The sequence below is a fragment of the Diceros bicornis genome, chromosome 9, assembly GCF_020826845.1.
Source record: "Diceros bicornis minor isolate mBicDic1 chromosome 9, mDicBic1.mat.cur, whole genome shotgun sequence".
Classification (NCBI taxonomy): domain Eukaryota; kingdom Metazoa; phylum Chordata; class Mammalia; order Perissodactyla; family Rhinocerotidae; genus Diceros; species Diceros bicornis.
The window spans coordinates 4470044-4489396 of NC_080748.1; the positions used below are offsets into that span (position 1 = coordinate 4470044).

Here is a 19353-nt window from a genome sequence, read left to right on the forward strand (position 1 = left end):
CCACCTTTTGGCGATTGTGAATAATGGTGCTATGAACACTGGTACACAAATATTCACTTGAGTCCCTGCTTTCAATTCTTTTGGGTGTATACCTAGAAGTGAAATTGATTCATCATATGTTAATTCTATATATAACTTTTTGAGGAACTTCTAAACTGTTTTCCACAGTGGCTGCACCATTTTACCTTCTGACCAGCAATGCAGAAGTGTTGTACATCCTTGCCAGACAAATGCATTTAAAAAAATTATGTCCATCCTAATTGCTGTGAAATGGTATCTCATTGTTTTCTTTTCTTTTTTTTTTTTTTTTTGTGAGGAAGATCAGCCCTGAGCTAACATCTGCCAATCCTCCTCTTTTTGCTGAGGAAGACTGGCCCTGGGCTAACATCTGTGCCCATTTTCCTCCACTTTATATGGGACGCCACCACAACATGGCTTGCCAAGCGGTGCATCGGTGCGTGCCTGGGATCCGAACCAGCAAACCCCGGGCCGCTGCAGCGGAGCACGTGCACTTAACTGCGCCACTGGGCCGGCCCCTCTCATTTCTTTTCTTATTTTTTTATTTACAATTGTGGTAAAAAACATAAAATTTACCATCTTAACCATTTTTAACTGTATAAGCTCAGTAGTAGTTAAGTGTATTTGCATTGTCATGCAACAGATCTCCAGAACTTTTCCATCTTGAAAAACCAAAACTATACCCATTAAACAATTCCCCCTTTACTCCTCTCCTCACCCCCTGGTAACCACCATCCTACTTTCTGTGTGTATGAATTTGACTTCTTTAGATACCTCATGTAAATGTGATCATACAGTATTTGTCTTTTTTCACTTAGCATCATGTCATCAAGATTCATCCATGTTGTAGCTATGTAACAGGATTTCCTTTCTTTTTAAGGCTGAATAATATTCCGTTGTATGTATATACTACATTTTGTTTATCCATTAATCTGCTCATGGACGTTTTGGTTGCTTGCACCTCTTGGCTATTGTGAACAGTGCTGCTATGAACATAAATGTGCAAATACCTCTTCAGGATCCTGCTTGCAGTTCTTTTGGATATATACCCAGAAGTGGGATTGCTGGGTCATATATTTAATTTTTAATTTTTTGAGTAACCTCTATACTGTTTTCTATAGTTGCTGTGCCTTTTTGCATTCCTACCAACAGTGCACAAGGGATCAAGTTTCTTCAGTGAATCAACCAGCCAACCAATTTCGCCTCACCGACACTCATTACTTTGTGTGTGTGTTTTTTTTTTTTGTATGAGGAAGATCAGCCCTGAGCTAACATCCATGCCAGTCCTCCTCTTTTTGCTGAGGAAGACTGGCCCTGAGGTAACATCTATTGCCAATCCTCCTCCATTTTTTCTTTTCCCCATTTTCTCCCCAAAGCCCCAGTAGATAGTTGTACGTCATAGTTGCACGTCCTACTAGTTGCTGTATGTGGGACGCGGCCTCAGCGTGGCTGGACAAGCAGTGCATCAGTGCGTACCCGGGATCCGAACCTGGGCTGCCAGTAGCGGAGCATGAGCACTTAACTGCTAAGCCGCAGGGCTGGCCCACTTTGTGTTTGTTTTGATAGTAGCCATCCCTAATGAATGTGAGATAGCATTTCCTGGTTTTGATTTGCATTTCCCTAATGACTAATGATGTTGGGCATATTTTCATGTGCTTATTGGTTATTTGTGTATCTTCTTTGGGGTTGGGGAAGTATCTATTTAAGCCCTTTGACCATTTTTTAATTGTTTTGTTTTTTTTTGTTGTTGAGTTGTAAGAATTCTTTATATATTCTGGATATTAATCCCTTATCAGGTATGTGATTTGCTAATATTTTCTCAAATTCTGTGGGTTGTCTTTTCATTGTCTTGGTGGTATTCTTTGCACAAAATTTAAAATATTTTTTTCAGCCTTACCAGTGAGTTTTATACTTTCATATGTTTTCCTGTTACTAATTAGTGTCCTTTTGTTTCAGCTTGAAGAACTCCCTTTAACATTTCTTGTAAGATCAAACTAGTCTAGTGATGATGAACTTCAGCTTTTGTTTGTCTGGAAAACTCTTTATCTCCTTTGATTCTGAAGGAAAATTTTGCTGGGTATAGTATTCTTGGTTGGCAGTATTTTCCTATTAGCGCAAACGTTTTTAATTTTTTTTGTGTGTGTGAGGAAGATCAGCCCTGAGCTAACATCCATGCCAATCCTCCTCTTTTTGCTGAGGAAGACTGGCTCTGGGCTAACATCTGTGCCCATCTTGCTCCACTTTATATGGGACACTGCCACAGCATGGCCTGACAAGCGGTGCATTGGTGCGCGCCCAGGATATGAACCTGGGCCGCCAGCAGCAGAGTGCGTGCACTTAACCACTATGCACCGGGTCAGCCTTATATGTGTGCTTATTAACATATACTGATAATTATTGTTTTATGCATTTGCCTTTTAAGTCATAGGAATGCAAGTAGTATAAACCAAAAGTATGTTAATACTGGCTTTCTGTTGATTTGTATAGTAACTTCACTTGTGTTCTTTATTTCTTTTGGCTTCAGTTTACTCTCTAGTGTGTTTTTGTTTTTGCCTGAAGGACTCCCTTAGCATTTCATTTGGGTAGGTGACTAGCTCCGTCTGTTTTTGTTTATCTAGAAATGTCTTAATTTCTCATTAATTTGGGGGGAATTTTTGCTAGATATAGAATTCTTGGTTGACAGGGTTTTTTTTGTTCACCACTTTAAATATGTCATCCCACTAGCTTCTGGCTTCCCTGGTTTCTGATGAGAAATAAGCTGATAATCTAAATAATCTTATTGAGGATCCATTGCATATGATGAGTCACTTTTCTCTTACTTTCAAAATTCTCTCTTTGGGGTCCGCAATTTGATTATTATGTGTCTTGGTGTGGATATCTGAGTTTATCAGGCCTGGAGTTTGTTGAGCTTCTTGGTTGTGTATATTTATCTTCATCATATTTGGAAAGTTTTCACCTATTATTTTTTAAAGTATTCCTGTCCCTTTCCTTCTGTTTTTATGATACATATGTTGATATGCTTGGTGGTGTTTCACAGATCCCTCAGACTCTCTTCATTTTTCTTCATTCTTTTTTTTCCTGCTCCTCAGGTTGGATAATTTCAATTATTTTGTCTTTCAGTTTACTGATGATTCTGCCTGCTCAAATCTGCTGTTGATTTCTTCTAATGAATTTTTCATTTCTGTTATTGTATTTTTCATCTCCAGAATTTCCGCTTGCTTACTTATGATTTGTTTATTTATTTTCTCATTTTGTTCCTACATTGTTTTCTCATTTCCTTTAGTTCTTTGTTCATGCTTTCCTTTAGCTCACTGAGCATATTTAAAATAGTTGATTTAATGTCTTTGTCTAATTATTCCAATATTTGAGATTCCTTATGAATGGTTTCAGTCAAATTCTTTTTTTTTTTCTTTTTGTGAGGGAGAGTGACCCTGAGCTAACATCTGTGCCAATCTTCCTCTATTTTGTATGTGGGACACCTACCACAGCATGGCTTGATGAATGATATATAGGTCCATGCCTGGGATCTGAACCTGCAAATCCTGGGCCGCCAAATCAGAGCACGAGAACTTAACCACTATGCCACTGGGCTGGGCCCTCAGTCACATTCTTTTGTTCCTGTGAATTGGGCATACTTTTCTGTTTCTTTGTATGTTTTATAACATTCTGAGTATATTATGTGTAACTCTTGATATCTTCCTAGATTGCTGCTTTTTAGTTGTTGAGGTATAGCACTGTTCATTTTTTACTTTTTCTAAACTATTTTTTTTTGCAAAGTGTGTACTTCTTGTTGTTTATGGTCATTAAAATTCCTGCTCTGTTATCCCTGTGGTAAGCTACTGACCTGACAAAAATTTCCTTAAATGTTTGGATGAAAAAAAAGAATGAAATAAAGGGTTGTGTCTAATTAAATCTGATAGATGCCGCCGGGAAATCTGCTACTTCCTAGAAGGTTGAAACCAAGAGAAGCATTTGCTTCAGACCACCCACCCCAGATGCACTATCCCAGATTTGTTAGAACTTCCTCACTGCCAGTCTTGTGTCCAGCCAGACCCTCCAGGAATGCAGGAAGCTATCCCCATAACCAAACTGGAGTGAGGAATGGAAGATAGTCACTGGATCATGCATGCTGCTTGCTTATGAATGATCAGCAGGCTCTTTCTCAGGCACTCCCCTGGTTGTTTTAAGTGTCCAGTCAGGTTTCAGAGATCCAGTATAGTTGGTTCCAGTACTCCATGCAGCTCAATGGAGGGACCCATACCTACAGCTTCCCGCTCCGCTTTTGCCTATCTGTCTTCATCTATGTTTTTTTATGTCATACTTACGAAGACCTATTGCCTTATTCCTCTGGAAATGATTATGTTGATCAGGATACTTCCTATCTCATGATAAGTGAATGTTAACTGCGAGTTTAACTTCATTTGTAATCTAGTCGTTTCAGAAATTTCTTTACTGTGCGTTCAGAGTTTGCCTTTTTGAGCCCTCCTAAATCCGTTACCATGAATCCATGCTCATCTGCTCTCCCTTTTCCAAAATTTTGGTGCTGTTGAATTCTCCCCTATTCTCCCTGTCCTTGTGGGTTTGTCTTTTTTTTTTTTAATCTTATTTAGTTGGTCTTTGGATGGAAGTAAGTTTTATATCTGTCTCTAATTGGCCATCCTGTTAATTTAATATTAATTTCTACGTGTTAGTTTTATACACAGCACTTGACTAAATTATCTCACTGTAGTAGTATTTCAGGTAAATATTTTGGGTCTTTGAGGTAAAGACTAATATAATTTGCATATAATGACACTTTGCCTCCTTTCAAATTTTTATATCTCTTTATTTCTTTTTCACATAGAGTCATGTGCCGCTTAACGACAGGAATACATTCTGAGAAATGCGTCCTTAGGTGATTTCGTCGTTGTGTGAACATCATAGAGTGTACTTATACTTACACAAAGCTAGATGGTATAGCCTGCATACACCTAGGCTATATGGTACTAATCTTAGGGGACCACCATCATATATGTGGTCCATTGTTGACTGAAATGTTGTTATGCAGCGCATGACTGTGATCACATTGGCTGGCACTTCCAGAACAGTGCTGTATATGGTAATAATAAAGAATATCCTCATCTTATTTTTGACTTAAATGATAATGCTTTAATATTTCTCTTTAAGTTTGATGATATCTTTTGGTTTGATATTTTATGTATATTTATACATCTATCTATTCCTATTTTATTAAGAATTTTTATTCTTAAAATTTTAAATTTGTCATACTGGCTCAGAACTGTCATAAGTGCCATGAACACATATTGGCTAATACTCTCTGCTATAGAGATGCGTTTACCTTAGCTTTCTTTGTAACTCTCATGGTACCTAGAAAGCTCTTAGGTAAGCTTATCAGTGAGAAAAGGATGAATGTTTTTGTTGAATCACTTTGAAATGCTTTCTCTCTGCTTTTTTTAACTTTCTTTATTTTTATTTTTATTTTTTTATTTTTTTGTGAGGAAGATCAGCCCTGAGCTAACATCCGTGCCAATCCTCCTCTTTTTGCTGAGGAAGACCGGCCCTGAGCCAACATCTATTGCCAATCCTTCTCCCTTCTTTTTCCCTTTTTCTCCCCAAAGCCCCAGTAGATAGCCATATGTTATAGTTGCACATCCTGCTAGTTGCTGTATGTAGGACGCGACCTCAGCATGGCCGGACAAGCGGTGGGTCGGTGCGCGCCCGGGATCTGAACCCGGGCCTCCAGCAATGGAGCGCGCACACTTAACCGCTAAGCCACAGGGCCGGCCTTTGTGATTTTGTTTTTTTGAAAGTTCATAAACTTTTCTCGAAAATACTGATACTTTCTTGTTATGAATGTCAACTTTTATATTTTAACTACCACCTTTGTTTTTTCCCTGAGAGCATCAGGTATTGTGTTAATTGATTCTCGTTGAATCAAAATAAACACCAAATAAAACTGTGAAGGCATTTATACTTTATGATGATTGTCTTAGTCCATTTGGGCTGGTGGTGTAATAAAAATACCATAGACAACAAACATTAATTTCTCACAGTTCTGGAGGCTAGGAAGTCCCAGATCAAGGCTCTTGCAGATTTGGTGTCTGGTGAGGGCCTGCTTCCTGGTTCTTAGATCAATTGCCGTTTTCTTGCTGTGTCCTCACGTGGTGGAATGGGGAAGGGAGCTCTCTGGGGTGTCTTTTATTAACAGGGCACTAATCCTATTCATGAGGGCTCCACCTTGGTGACATAATCACCTCTCAAAGGCCCTGCCTCCTAGTACCAACTGATTGGAGGTTAGGATTTCAACATATGAATTTTGGAGGGGGACAAACATTTGGTCCATAGGAATGATGGAGTATCACAAAGGAGCTTAAAAATTACTTACAGTAAATTTACTAAAATTTTGGGGTACAGGCAAAAATTAGCCGGTGATTGTTTAGGAGTTAACAGTGTGCTAATTTTCACATCCAGTTATCTCTTTGAATTCTTTTTTTTTTTTTTTTTGTGAGGAAGATCAGCCCTGAGCTAACATCCATGCTAATCCTCTTCTTTTTGCTGAGGAAGACGAGCTCTGAGCTAACATCTGTTGCCAATCTTCCTCCTTTTTTTTTTCCCCAAAGCCCCAATAGATAGTTGTATGTCATAGTTGCACATCCTTCTAGTTGCTGTATGTGGGACGCGGCCTCAGCATGGCCGGAGAAGCGGTGCGTCAGTGTGCGCCTGGGATCAGAACCTGGGCCGCCAGTAGCGGAGCCGGCGCACTTCACTGCTAAGCCACGGGGCGGCCCTGTCTCTTTGAATTCTAAGAAAAACTTGGGAACTATTTTTATACCATTTACTCTAGGGAAAATTGAAGCTCAGAGAAGTGAAGTTAAAATAGCTAAAGTGAAGTTAAAGTTAAAGTGAAGTTAAAATGTGCTCAATGTTAAAATAGCTAATTAGAATTGACTTGATGTAGAAACGTGAGATGGAGTAGATTTTGTTTAGATAATGTGGAATGGACCACTTTTAATTGGATTGTCTTTTCTTTATAGGACTAAATAAATGTTTGGTGGTTGAAACATATTCTCATTAGTGTATAGAAGTGACCAAATTTGTTTACAGTGTAGGATTTGAAAACAAGTGTTATAATTGAGTAGTTATTTTGTTTTGAGAAGTGAATTACTACGTAGAACTATCTGTGTGGTAACGAAAGTCGTATTTTGTGCTCCCCTGTTTTCTTCTGAGAAGAGTGAATTGATACCTAGCAGCCACAAGAGGGTGCCGTGAAGTCACTTCTAGCTTTTCTGTCCTGGAAATTGTTGTCTTCTGTTTTAGGTACACTAAAACATAGAAAGGATCCAGAGAACTCATGCATTAAAAGCCTATGCATTTCAAACATCAGTAGATTTATGCCTCATTCCTCTGAAAATTGTTACGTTTATGAGGATACTTCCTACCTGTGGCAAATGAATCTTAACTACAAGTTCAACTTCATTTGTTTTTTAAATCCCCTTTAACCTGGGACTTTGGGCTTGATATTTCTTCCTTTTGAAACTTGTGTATTTTTAATATTGATTTGGTTATTGTTTTATTGGATGGCTGCAGTCTTTTTTTTTTTTTTTTTTAAACAGAGCTGTGCTATATTATTTTATGGTTCAGTACTTAATTACATATTAGTAGTTAATGAGTATTCAAATCCTGACCTCTACTGTTTCCCTGCTGCGGTCTTAGGCAGCTTACTTTTGAGGATTGTGTATTTTATTTTGAGTCTGTATAAGGGAGATAATAATGATTTTACTTCATGGAGTTGCTTTAATGTGTAACTGACATGAATATTTGGCTCTTACTAAGCATTAAATAAATGTTGACTATTACTGGATGAACTACTTGTATTTTTAAAAAAAATTTAATCGAATAAATTATGAAAATTTTGAACCAAAGTGTTAGTCAGCATATTTCAACTTTTAAAACTTTCTATAGCAGTAATGTTAAAAATTTTCTCATGTTTACTTAAGTGAAAGCCTTATGTGAATGTTTCCCCTAGCATACATTATTGTTTTACCACAAAGAAGTCTTCTTTATTGAGGAGCTGTTTTAGACTAATGGTGTATATATTTTAAGTTTTGAAAATATATTTAAATTGTCTTAGCATATAGAATGGTAATTTGTAGATCTTTGGGTAAAGCAGAATAGTCACCCCTTAAGTTTTTAATTTTTATTTATTTATTTTTCCCCCAAAGCCCCAGTAGATAGTTGTATGTCATAGCTGCACATCTTTCTAGTTGCTGTATGTGGGACACGGCCTCAGCATGGCCGGAGAAGCGGTGCGTTGGTGCGCGCCCGGGATCCAAACCCCGGGCCGCCAGCAGCGGAGGGCGAGCACTTTACCACTAAGGTGCGGGGCCGGCCCAACCCCTTAAGTTTTTAAATAGAATTATCCTGGGCGGGCCCTGTGGCTTAGCGGTTAAGTGCGTGCCCTCCGCTGCTGGCGGCCCGGGTTCGGATCCCGGGCGCGCACCAACGCACCGCTTCTCCGGCCATGCTGAGGCCGCGTCCCACATACAGCAACTAGAAGGATGTGCAGCTATGACATATAACTATCTACTGGGGCTTTGGGGGGAAAATAAATAAATAAAATTAAAAAAAATAGAATTATCCATTTTTGTTAAAGCAGATATAAATGTATCTTTTGCCCTTTTCCAATATTAGCATATCTTCCAACCTGACACAGACACAGCTCTTGCTCTAAGAGGAATGAAGACTAGTTTTAGAACTGAGCTTTGTACACAGTGTTTGAATCCTGATGTTGTCTTGGAAACTTGGGCAGTTTTAATTAATGTCTGAGCTACTGTTTTATTATAGAAAAAAGTTAATATCTGTTTTATTTAACTCAAAGGGATTGTTGTCATAGTTAAGTGAAAATAAAACGAAACGTTTCCTATAAAATATTGTATAAGTTATTAAAAACATTTCATTTTTTGTTACTACGTTGAATGGGATATGGTGCCCTCCAGACACTGGAACTTGGTTTAACTAGGATCCTTAATGGTCAGAGAATAACACAATACATGTAAAATAAGAGACTAGATTGTATACCTTCACAGTTAAATAATGATGTTTCTTAAAAATAACTCTGGTAGTTAAAGTGAACATAGTGGTTTTTGCCTTCTGGCCTGGCCTTTCTGTAAATATTTGAGACAGTTGAATCTACTCTGCCCCCAGGCACTGTTTTAGGCTCTAGACATTCAAGGAGAAGACAAGTTACTTATGGTCTGTCCACAGTGTTTCATTAAAAAATTGGTGTACCTGTATTTAATGTCTGTGAAAAGTGCTTGTTCTCTATCCCTCTTGTGTCTGGAGATTGATAATCCCTTCATCTTTAACTAGTGCTTTGTTAACTTCCTATCATCTTCTGTTACCGACTCCTGTTTTTTCTCAGTTCTTCATTTAGGTGCTGAGCTGCCTGAAATTCTAGATTAATGTAGAATTAAAGTGCAACTTGTTGATCACCTCCCCTACTCAAACTCCTTGCTCCTCAGCAAACTACTTCTATCAGTATGGTGTGATCCTCCCAGAGTTTTTTTCCTTCATGAATTTGCATAAAAATATACGTACTTCAGGAAGATTATAGTGTGTCTGTGTATGGGTTTTGGGGAATGCATAACATTGTAGTAATACTCTTTGTGTTCTGTAACTTTTTTCAATCAACAGGATATCTTGTAGATCTTTTCATGTCAGTAAGATCTACTTTTTTTTTTTTTTTTTTGCTGAGGAACATTCGCCCTGAGCTAACATCTGTTGCCAGTCTTCCTCTATTTTGTATGTGGGTTGCTGCCACAACATGGCTGCTGACAAGTGGTGTAGGTCCTCGCCTGGGAACCAAACCTGGGCTGTGCTGAACTTAACCACTAGGCCATGGGGCCCAGCCCCAAGATCTACTCTTTAAAAAACCCTAATCTATTCAGTTTTTTCCATCTCCTGTCACCACCACCCTTGTTTTAGCAACTGTCATCTCTCACTTGGATCTCGGCCATCTAGGTGGTTTCTTTGCTTCCACTCTTGCTCTCTTATAATCCATTTCCCACATAACAGCCAGAGTGATCTATTTAAAATATAAATGAGATTATGTCAGCCTTTTGGTGAAAACACTGTGACGTTTCCTATTTCGGCAAATCCAAACTCTTGCCTTCAGAATTCATGATTTCTGATGGCAGAGATGTTTACCTGTTTTCTTTATAGATTTTTCTAAGGCAGTGTTTTGTATACTAGGTGCTCTGTAAATCTTTGTTGTATGCAATTAATGATTTAACTTGTTGGCCTTGGTGAGTTTTTTTGTGCCTGTTTTTATATCTCATCTCATACTATTCTTCCCCACCTACCTTGTTCCAGCCACATTGGCCTTTATTCTCTTGCTTGAATTCACCAACCTCATTGCAGGAGTTGTTTTCTTTGCCTGGAATGCCCTTCTGCTGATTTTCCCACAGTTGGATTTTTCTTTTCTTTTCAGATGTCAGTGTAAATGTCACCTGCTCAAAGAGTTCTTCTCTGATCACCAAAGTAAAGTAGTTACTGTTCACTCTATTATCATTTTGTTTTTAAAAAATATAAACTTAGCTTTAAAAAGAAGTGAGAAATCATGTTCAAAAATTAAGAAAATGTAACAAAATATACAGTGGACAATTTCTCCATCCCTGTCACCCATCTGCCAAAGTGATAATTATATTACTGTCTTCTTTATCCTTCCAGAGGCTCTTTATAGCAATATAAGCAAATGGCAATATATATGAAGTAGTAAGTGTTCTTTAACCAGTCTTTTTTTTTTTAAACTGGACTAAGTGACTTTATTAGAGAAAGAGGATTACAGAGGGTTTAAGAGTTGGCATTGGGGCTTTTGAACCAGTCTTTAAGACTGGTATAACCACTGTCTCATCAGCTTCTCAGATAAACCTACTCTGTGAAAATGAGGCTACCATATATAAACAACGTCAAATTCCCATCCATCCCATCTGCAAATTTACCTGCTATATATACTCACCCTTCATTTTTTTCCCTTCTAGTTGTTGTTGTTGTTTCTTCCTCTGTTTAGTCTCTGAGATTGAGGTGATTCATGTTCAAGATTAGTTCTGCTACCACCTGTGCCCATGACTTCATTGTCTCCATCTGGTCAAGAACTTATTTTCTTTCTTTTCTATCTCTTTACTGTCAACTCTACTGTCTCTTTGGTTTCAGCACAGCCCTGCGTATATAGTAGGTGCTGAGAAAATATTAGTTGAATATAGCAGGGTAATGATGAGTTTGGACTATTGAGTTATAAAGACCTAGGTATGCGTTCTAGCTGTGTGACTGGGCAGGTTAGGTAGCATCTCTAATCCACAATTTCTTTTTTTTTTTTTTTTCTTTTTTTTTTTTTTTGTGAGGAAAATTGGCCCTGAGCTAACATCTGCCAATCCTCTCTTTTTGCTGAGGAAGACTGGCCCTGGGCTAACATCCATACCCATCTTCCTCTACTTTATATGGGACACTGCCACAGCATGGCTTGACAAGTGGTGCGTCGGTGCGCGCCCATGATCCGAACCAGCGAACCCAGGGCCGCCGCAGCAGAGCGCGCATGCTTAACCGCTTGCGCCACTGGGCTGGTCCCTCTAATCCACAATTTCTTAATCGTTAAAATGGGACAAATATTTTAGCTATATCAAGGGTTGTTTTGAAGATGTAACTAAGAAGTGGATTGTATTAATTTCCTGTTGCTGTTGTGACAAATTACCACAAATTTGGTGGCTTAAAACAACAGAAATTTTCTCTCAGGGTTCTGGAGGTCAGAAGTCAGAAATCAGTTGACCCATGCTCAAGGTGTCATCAGGGCCATGCTTCCCCTGAAGTCTCTGGGGGAGAATCTCTTCCTTGTCTTGGTCTCCTCCAATCATGGTCACATTGCCTCTCTTGTGTCTGTAGTCTTCCTCCAACTCCTTTTGATATGGGCATTTGTGATTGCATTTAGTGTCCACCCAGGTAATCTCATTTTTAAATCCTTAACCTTAATCATATCTGCAAAGACCCTTTTGCAATATAAGGTAACATTTACAGGTTCCAGGAATTAGGATCTGATGTCTTTGGGGGCCATTATTCAGCCTGATACATGGATATTAAGCACACAGCATAGTGTCTGGCAAGTAAGGATTTAAACTTTGTGAATAGGGTCAAGAGAGATTTCAGATTCCCAGAAGGATTTAATCATACAGTTACATGGGAGACAGGGAATATGAGAAGAAGGGATTAAAAAAAAAAGGTGAAGTAAGGGATTAGGGATTAGACCATATCATTTTATTTAATACAGTGGATAAATGGGATAAATGTATAGAGAAGGGATTTTTATTGTCAGCTTTTGGTTATTTTCCTGTTCAGATGTGTGTAGGAGGATTTATCTGTATTTTCAGTGTTAAAAGTTTATAGGGTAAATAGTGTGGTGGAAAGGAGATGATGGAGGTGAGAATATACTGCATATTACTGAAAATTGGAGAATTACCTTTTTATATTGCAAGAAGTTCACATGTAAAATATATGAAATGATTAGTGAATGAGAGAAGATCACAGAATGGATATCAAAGTATTCCTGGATGTTAGATAAGAATCATTCTCATTTAGGATAAAAAAGAAAGTAAAAGTACCTTTAAAAAATTCTTCAATTAGAATAACATAAAAAATCATACTGACATTTGTATTCTTTTTCTTTTTTCCATCTCTTAACAGGTTCTTTGGCATGGACACAGGTTCAGTAGGAGGATTAGAATTGACTGATAAGACTCCTGTTTTATTAGGGAGTACGGCCATGGCAACTAGTCTCACGAATGTAGGAAATTCATTTAGTAGTCCATCTAATCCTTTAGTTTCTAGATCTAATAAATTTCAAAACTCATCAGTGGAAGATGATGATGATGTTGTTTTTATCGAACCTGTACAACCTCCGGCACCTTCTGCACCAGTGGTAACTGATCCAAGAAACATAACATTTACATCATCAAAAAATGAAGAACTACAAGGAAATGATTCCAAAATTCTTCCTTCCTCAAAAGAGTTGGCTTCTCAGAAGGGAAATATAAGTGAGACAATTGTCATTGATGATGAAGAGGACATAGAAACAAATCAAGGGCAAGAGAAAAATTCCTCCAATTTTATTGAACGGAGACCTCCTGAGACTAAAAACAGAACCAATGATGTGGATTTCTCTACTTCCAGTTTTTCAAGAAGTAAGGTAAATGCAGGAATGGGTAATAGTGGTATCACCACAGAACCAGACTCTGAAATTCAGATTGCTAATGTTACAACCTTAGAAACAGGTGTAAGCTCTGTGAATGATGGCCAATTAGAAAATACTGACGGGCGAGATATGAACTTAATGATTACACATGTAACATCACTGCAGAATACGAACTTGGGAGATGTCTCTAACGGACTGCAGTCAAGTAATTTTGGTGTTAATATACAAACATACACCCCATCTTTGACTTCACAGACCAAGACTGCAGTAGGACCTTTTAATCCTGGTAGAATGAATGTGGCAGGAGATGTATTTCAGAATGGAGAATCTGCAACTCATCATAATCCTGGTAAGCAGTAAGTGATCTACTACCCCATATAAATGAATTTGAACTTTGGCTGATTCTTTTTTATTGTAGTAATTGGTGCTACCTTAGTTAGTTTTATTCATGTAAGATATATTTATTTTATTGACTTTTAAGTTTGAAATTTTAGCTAATAAGAGATGTCAAACCATGTAGAGTATTTCTCTGCAGATTATTAGAAAATTAACCACAGAAATTTAGATCTAAAGAATTTTTAAGAATACTCTTTACATTCACCACCACTAAAGTCTAACAATTTGATATCTTATGTCATATACTCATTTTTTGTTAATATATTTTTAGTAGTATTGTTTTAATATGTAAATAGAGAACAGTAAGATAAGTAGCACACTTAAGGAGCAATATAATATATAACAGTTGAGTTTAGATTTGTCTTTACTTTCCCTATGTTTAATTTTGACTGCCTATCTGATTTTAATTTTTACTTATTAGCATTGTATTACTTTTCTTTTTAATATTTGAAGCTTGGTAAATTTCTTGACGATTTGAAAAATTTTTCTGTGGGCAGCTTTGCTCTGTGAAAACATTAAAATAGGGAAGTTATAAGAACTCTGTGGCTTTTTCATGACCATGTCTATGTCCCTTTTCCTTTCACCTCTGCCCCCAAGCCTGTCTGTCTACCTCTGTCTTTCTCATATCCCTCTCTCTGTGTCTGCTTCATTCTTTCATCATTTTAGGCTCGTTAGCAACTTTATCAGCCTAGGAATTGTGGAGAATATTAAGAAATGACTAAAACCTAGTAAGTGTAGAATGCTCTATGAAATGCTAATCATTTTTATTTTTTAGTTATTCTTTTGGTTACGAGATTCATGTCTAATTATTGAAGAATGTTTGGAAAATCTATAATTAAAAAATGAAGATGGGGCCAGCCTGGTGGCATAGTGGTTAAGTTTATACACTCTGCTTCTGGTGGCCCAGGATTCACAGGTTCGGATCCTGGGTGCGGACCTATGCACTGCTTGTTGAGCCATGCTCTAGCGGCGTCCCACATAAAGTAGAGGAAGATGGGCACAGATGTTAGCCCAGGGCCAATCTTCCTCAGCAAAAAAGAGGAGGATTGGCAACAAGTGTTAGCTCAGGGCTAATCTTCCTCACAAAAAAGAGGAAAAAAATCCCTTATAGTCTTATTAACTAAAGATTACCACTGTTAATACTTGGAGTCAGTCCTTTTGCTTTGTATTTTTTAACTTGGTTGAAATGCAACTCTGTATAATTTTGCTTCCTGTTTTCTCCTGATTTAATATTACATTGTATTTTCTCATACCTTTAACATTATACACAAAAGTTTTAATGGCTGCACAATGGGTCTGTATATACGATTCCCATGTGCGGCTTTTGCAGTTGTTTCCTATATTTTGGTAGTTGTAGATCTATGATGAACATATTTGTTCAAATTTCTGATTATTTCTTTAGAGTATATTCCTAGAAGTGAAATTAGTGGGCCAAAGGATATCACTACCCCTGTCCCTCCAAAGATTTTTGGTTTAAAAAATATATCTGATTTATAGTGATTTTGAAAGAAATATATTCCTTATTTCTCAGTTTTGAAAATTTCTTATGCTCTCCAAGACCCTTTCCACCTATATGTGTATATATATATTTGTAGTAGGTCAGTGCATGTGTGGAATGTATGTGTGAGTTTGTATGAGTGTTTCTAAGTTGTGGAAATATATTGTCATATTGCCTTCCACAGGTTCTTACCAATTTATACTACTACCAGCTGTATATTAGAGTGTCTTTCATTGTAAACTTATGGATCACATAAAAGTTTAAGAAATGATAATGCTCAAATTAGTTTCAAAATAACTACTTTATCTTTCTTGTAATTATAAATGTATTAAAAACCTAAGAGTATGAAAAAGAAAATATTCAGTCTCACCATTGAGAATGGTACATTTAGTTCTAACCTGAGATCATAATATAATATAGTTTTGCAAACTCTCCCCTCTTGCTCCCCTTTAAGAGGATATGTATCTTGGGATACTTATTTCTTAAGGAATATTGCTCGGTCAAAGGGATATATTATAAGAATTGTGTTCCTGTTTACTCAGACTCTTAGACAAGGGAATGTAAAGTACTCATCAGAAAAACTAAACAAATACACCTCTTACTCTTGCGTTTATGAATTAGACTTGTGTTTGTGTGCTGTTTTTATTTGTAATAGAGAGTTATAAAATCTTGGCTATTTATGCTGCCTCTTGGACTAGTTGTGACTTGGGCAAATTAAAATGCTATCCCTTGATGTCCCTTATAAAATAGAGGGTTTAGATAAAGTGATTAGGTCCCTTCTTATTCCTAAAAGTATTTTGATGTTGGAAAATGAGAAAACTTGAAAGTAGGGGAAATATAAGAGCTGAAATATAGATAAAGAGAGCTATTACATTATTTATATAGGGCCTAAAACTAAGTTGGAAGAAAAAGAAAGTGTGTTTTTCAAAATTAACAGATGTCCCTTACGTTTAGATAGGTTCCTTTGAATATATAGTCAAATAATTAGCCTACAAAATAATCCTAAGGAGCCATTATTTGTGTTGCAAAAAGTTATTCCTTCTAGCATATGTTGGAATATAATTTTTTGGTTGAAGGCCCTTTATAAGATGGAATTGCCAGTTCTTTCGGTGATTTCCTTTCTTTGTGTTTATTAGTAGTTTTACCTATTTGTTAAAATTGGTCAGATACCCTGATGATAGCAGAATAGCAGGATCCTGGAATGCACTCTGTTTACTCTGTGTAAAGTGTATACTTTTCTGGAAGGATATTGTGGAGTAAGGTACAATTTGAATAGCAGTGTATGTAGCCCCTTGAAACCATTCGGTTGATAAGACTGGGTCAGAACCCGGAAATTGCCGTCTTGGTAGTAAAGAAGTTTTCCTGAGCTCTGGATGTATTTGTTCTTCCTGTGGAAGGAAAAGAAAATTGTTTTTCAAATGCAAGTGCAGCTTTTCTGTATGGAAGTTTAAAAATCAGAAGACACTAGAAAGGAAAAAAATTCTTTTTTTAGAAGAAATTAGAAGCAATGGCTTGAAAGGTTTCAAAATGAAAAAATGTTGTGGTGTTGGTAGTGTGCTGAGAGGCCTGTGGAACAGTAATAGTACTGTAAGCTGGAGACCTCCTGCTAAGTACCAAAGAAGCTTACTATTAAAGAGAGAAAAGATGGGGCCTGCCCCGTGGCTTAGCAGTTAAGTGTGCGTGCTCCGATACTGGCGGCCCAGGTTCTGATCCCAGGCGCACACCGACGCATCGCTTCTCCGGCCATGCTGAGGCCACGTCCCACATAAGCAACTGGAAAGATGTGCAACTATGACATGCAACTATCTACTGGGGCTTTGGGGGCAAAAAAAAAAAGGAGGAGGAGTGGCAATAGATGTTAGCTCAGGGCTGATCTTCCTCACAAAAAAAAAAAAAGAGAGAGAAAAGATGAATAACTCTGCATTCTAGTGTTAATGTTAGACATCTTTTAATGCTGAGCTCTGCTGAAACTGCTCGTAGTGGTAGCATAATATGGTGTTGGATTGGTCACATTATGTTGCCTTAACATCATCATTTCTCTGTAACACTCTAATTTCTTTGATATTATGCGGTATATTTAGAGGCCATGGAACTAAACATATATATAGAAAAGCTGTTCTTAAAAAGATGTTTTGAATATAATCATACATAAACTTTATCAGACCTGTATCATATTTGCCAAAGGTTCTGGTTGGTCAAGATTTTGTTATACTTTTATGTTGGTGTGTGTATTCCTTGCTTGAAGTAATATTCTGTAAATTATCTTTCCTGTTTAATAACTAACGTCTAATATTTTTTAGTGTTTCCTATATGCTAGTCACTATGGTTTGTTACATGTATTATTTAATGTTATCATTTGTAGGAGGTTGGTACCATTTCCAGTTTAGAGAAGAGTTGGGCACAGAGTTTAAGTAATTTCCTAGTGCAGTAAGTGATGGAGCCTGAATGTCAGCCAGCCATTCTTTCTGCAAAACTTCTGTCCTCTACCTCTTTGCTATACTGCTGCCTTAGTAATGTCTTAAACTTGTACAAAATAGGAAGTTAAAACTATTTCTCTGATGTAAATTTCAATGTCTGTAAATACCTGTTTCATTACTCTTTCTTGTGCATTTTGTTTTTAAGATTCTTGGATCTCCCAGTCAGCTTCATTTCCCCGTAATCAGAAACAGCCAGGGGTGGATTCTTTATCACCAGTGGCCTCGCTTCCTAAACAGATTTTCCAGCCTTCTGCCCAACAGCAACCCACTAAACCAGTTAAAGTCACTTGTGCAAACTGCAAAAAACCTTTACAGAAGGGACAGACAGCTTATCAACGAAAAGGATCTGCTCACCTCTTTTGTTCTACCACCTGCCTTTCCTCCTTCTCCCACAAGCCTGCTCCAAAGAAACTCTGTGTTATGTGTAAAAAGTAAGGTTTACCTTTCAACATAATTCCATATGGTTGAATGTTGGTGGTATAAAATGTCTTGAGGTGAATTACTGTGTTTTAAAAATTGGTAAGCTAGTTGTTTGAATCTTAAAGCCAAACTCTTTTGTAATGGCTTTGGAGGGTTCTCTGTCAAGCCCAGGTGGCTTATGATGAAAAGATTTTGCATTTGGATTGGCTTTGGGGTTGATTTAGATACTCTAGGCCCTTTAATTTTGTCTGTAATCTTCACTGAACTTGAATTTGTGAAAATACATACATGCTTACTTACATTATTAATTATAAGAATTTAGTTCTAGCTGGGTCAAATTGTTAAGCAGTTTATATATGACTAGTTCTGTATAGGTCAAATTTTATACTATGTTTATATTCAGATTATTTAAAATTGGCAAGTCTTTGGATTTTATGTGTTTATGTTTGTTTTGAACATTAAGTTATTAGAATACTCACTGTTTTAAGACTTAGGTACCAGTTTTTGACAGCTTTGGAGAGACAGAATCTTCTCTTCTGCTATTTTTTAGGCCTAGTTTCGCTAGTTAAAAGTAAGTGGAATAATGGTATATTATGTGCAAGGTCAAACCAGGTGGATTTTCTGTACCATCTCTTGGAGCAGCCCAAGCTTGTGAAGATATTTTTAGATCTTAGAACTTTGCAAAGGGCTTAGTGCTCTGTACAAGTTTAATGAATTCAATTACTGAAACAATTGTTATACAGTTTTTAGATTGCTTTGTATACTGCGATCTTGAAATTCAGAATTAAGGGAAACTTCAAAGGTTGTCAATATGGTCACTTACTGACATTTCTGATTGCAGTTGGAAAGTTGTATAGAATGGTAGGTGGAGTTATTTTGGGTTATGGGGGTGTATTTAATTATCCTCTGTAGAATGTATGTCATATTCCTGTAACCTAGATATCTCATGATTTCTGCTTACCCTTGGGAAAGGAATAGGTATTGTAAAGTTATACTTCAGTAAATTAGGCCTTGACATTAAACTCAATATAAATAATAACAGTCTTTTTTTCCCCCCAATATCTGAAAGCCTTGTTTGAAGATAAATTCGGTAGTGGCAAGGATTTAATAGTATAAGGTAGTCTTGCTTCTCAATCTTCTGTATTCATATTTTATTGCCAAGAGTTTTTAAATAGTAAAAATGCTTTAATGGATCTAAAAATGGTGTTTGATTCCCAGAATTCAATCTATGAAAATTAAGAGTGTCAGTTATTACTCGTGTATTTGATTTATTTTAAAATAGAATTTTACTTAAGTTATTCCTCTCA

At 37.0% G+C, this 19353-nt stretch overlaps 1 protein-coding gene across 2 annotated transcripts in view; it reads left to right on the forward strand.

The window, feature by feature from the left end:
* ZMYM2 (zinc finger MYM-type containing 2) overlaps positions 1–19353 on the forward strand; it is a 105563-nt gene that overhangs the window by 16836 nt on the left and 69374 nt on the right. Inside the window, exons 3-5 of one of the 2 annotated variants that reach the window (XM_058547790.1) lie at positions 12748–13249; positions 13511–13604; positions 17772–18057. In XM_058547790.1, coding sequence (XP_058403773.1) covers positions 12758–13249; positions 13511–13604; positions 17772–18057 — 872 coding nt within the window. In that variant the 5' untranslated portion in view covers positions 12748–12757. Of the gene's footprint in view, positions 1–12747; positions 13605–17771; positions 18058–19353 lie in introns of both variants that reach the window. The other variant, XM_058547789.1, reaches the window with a different exon arrangement.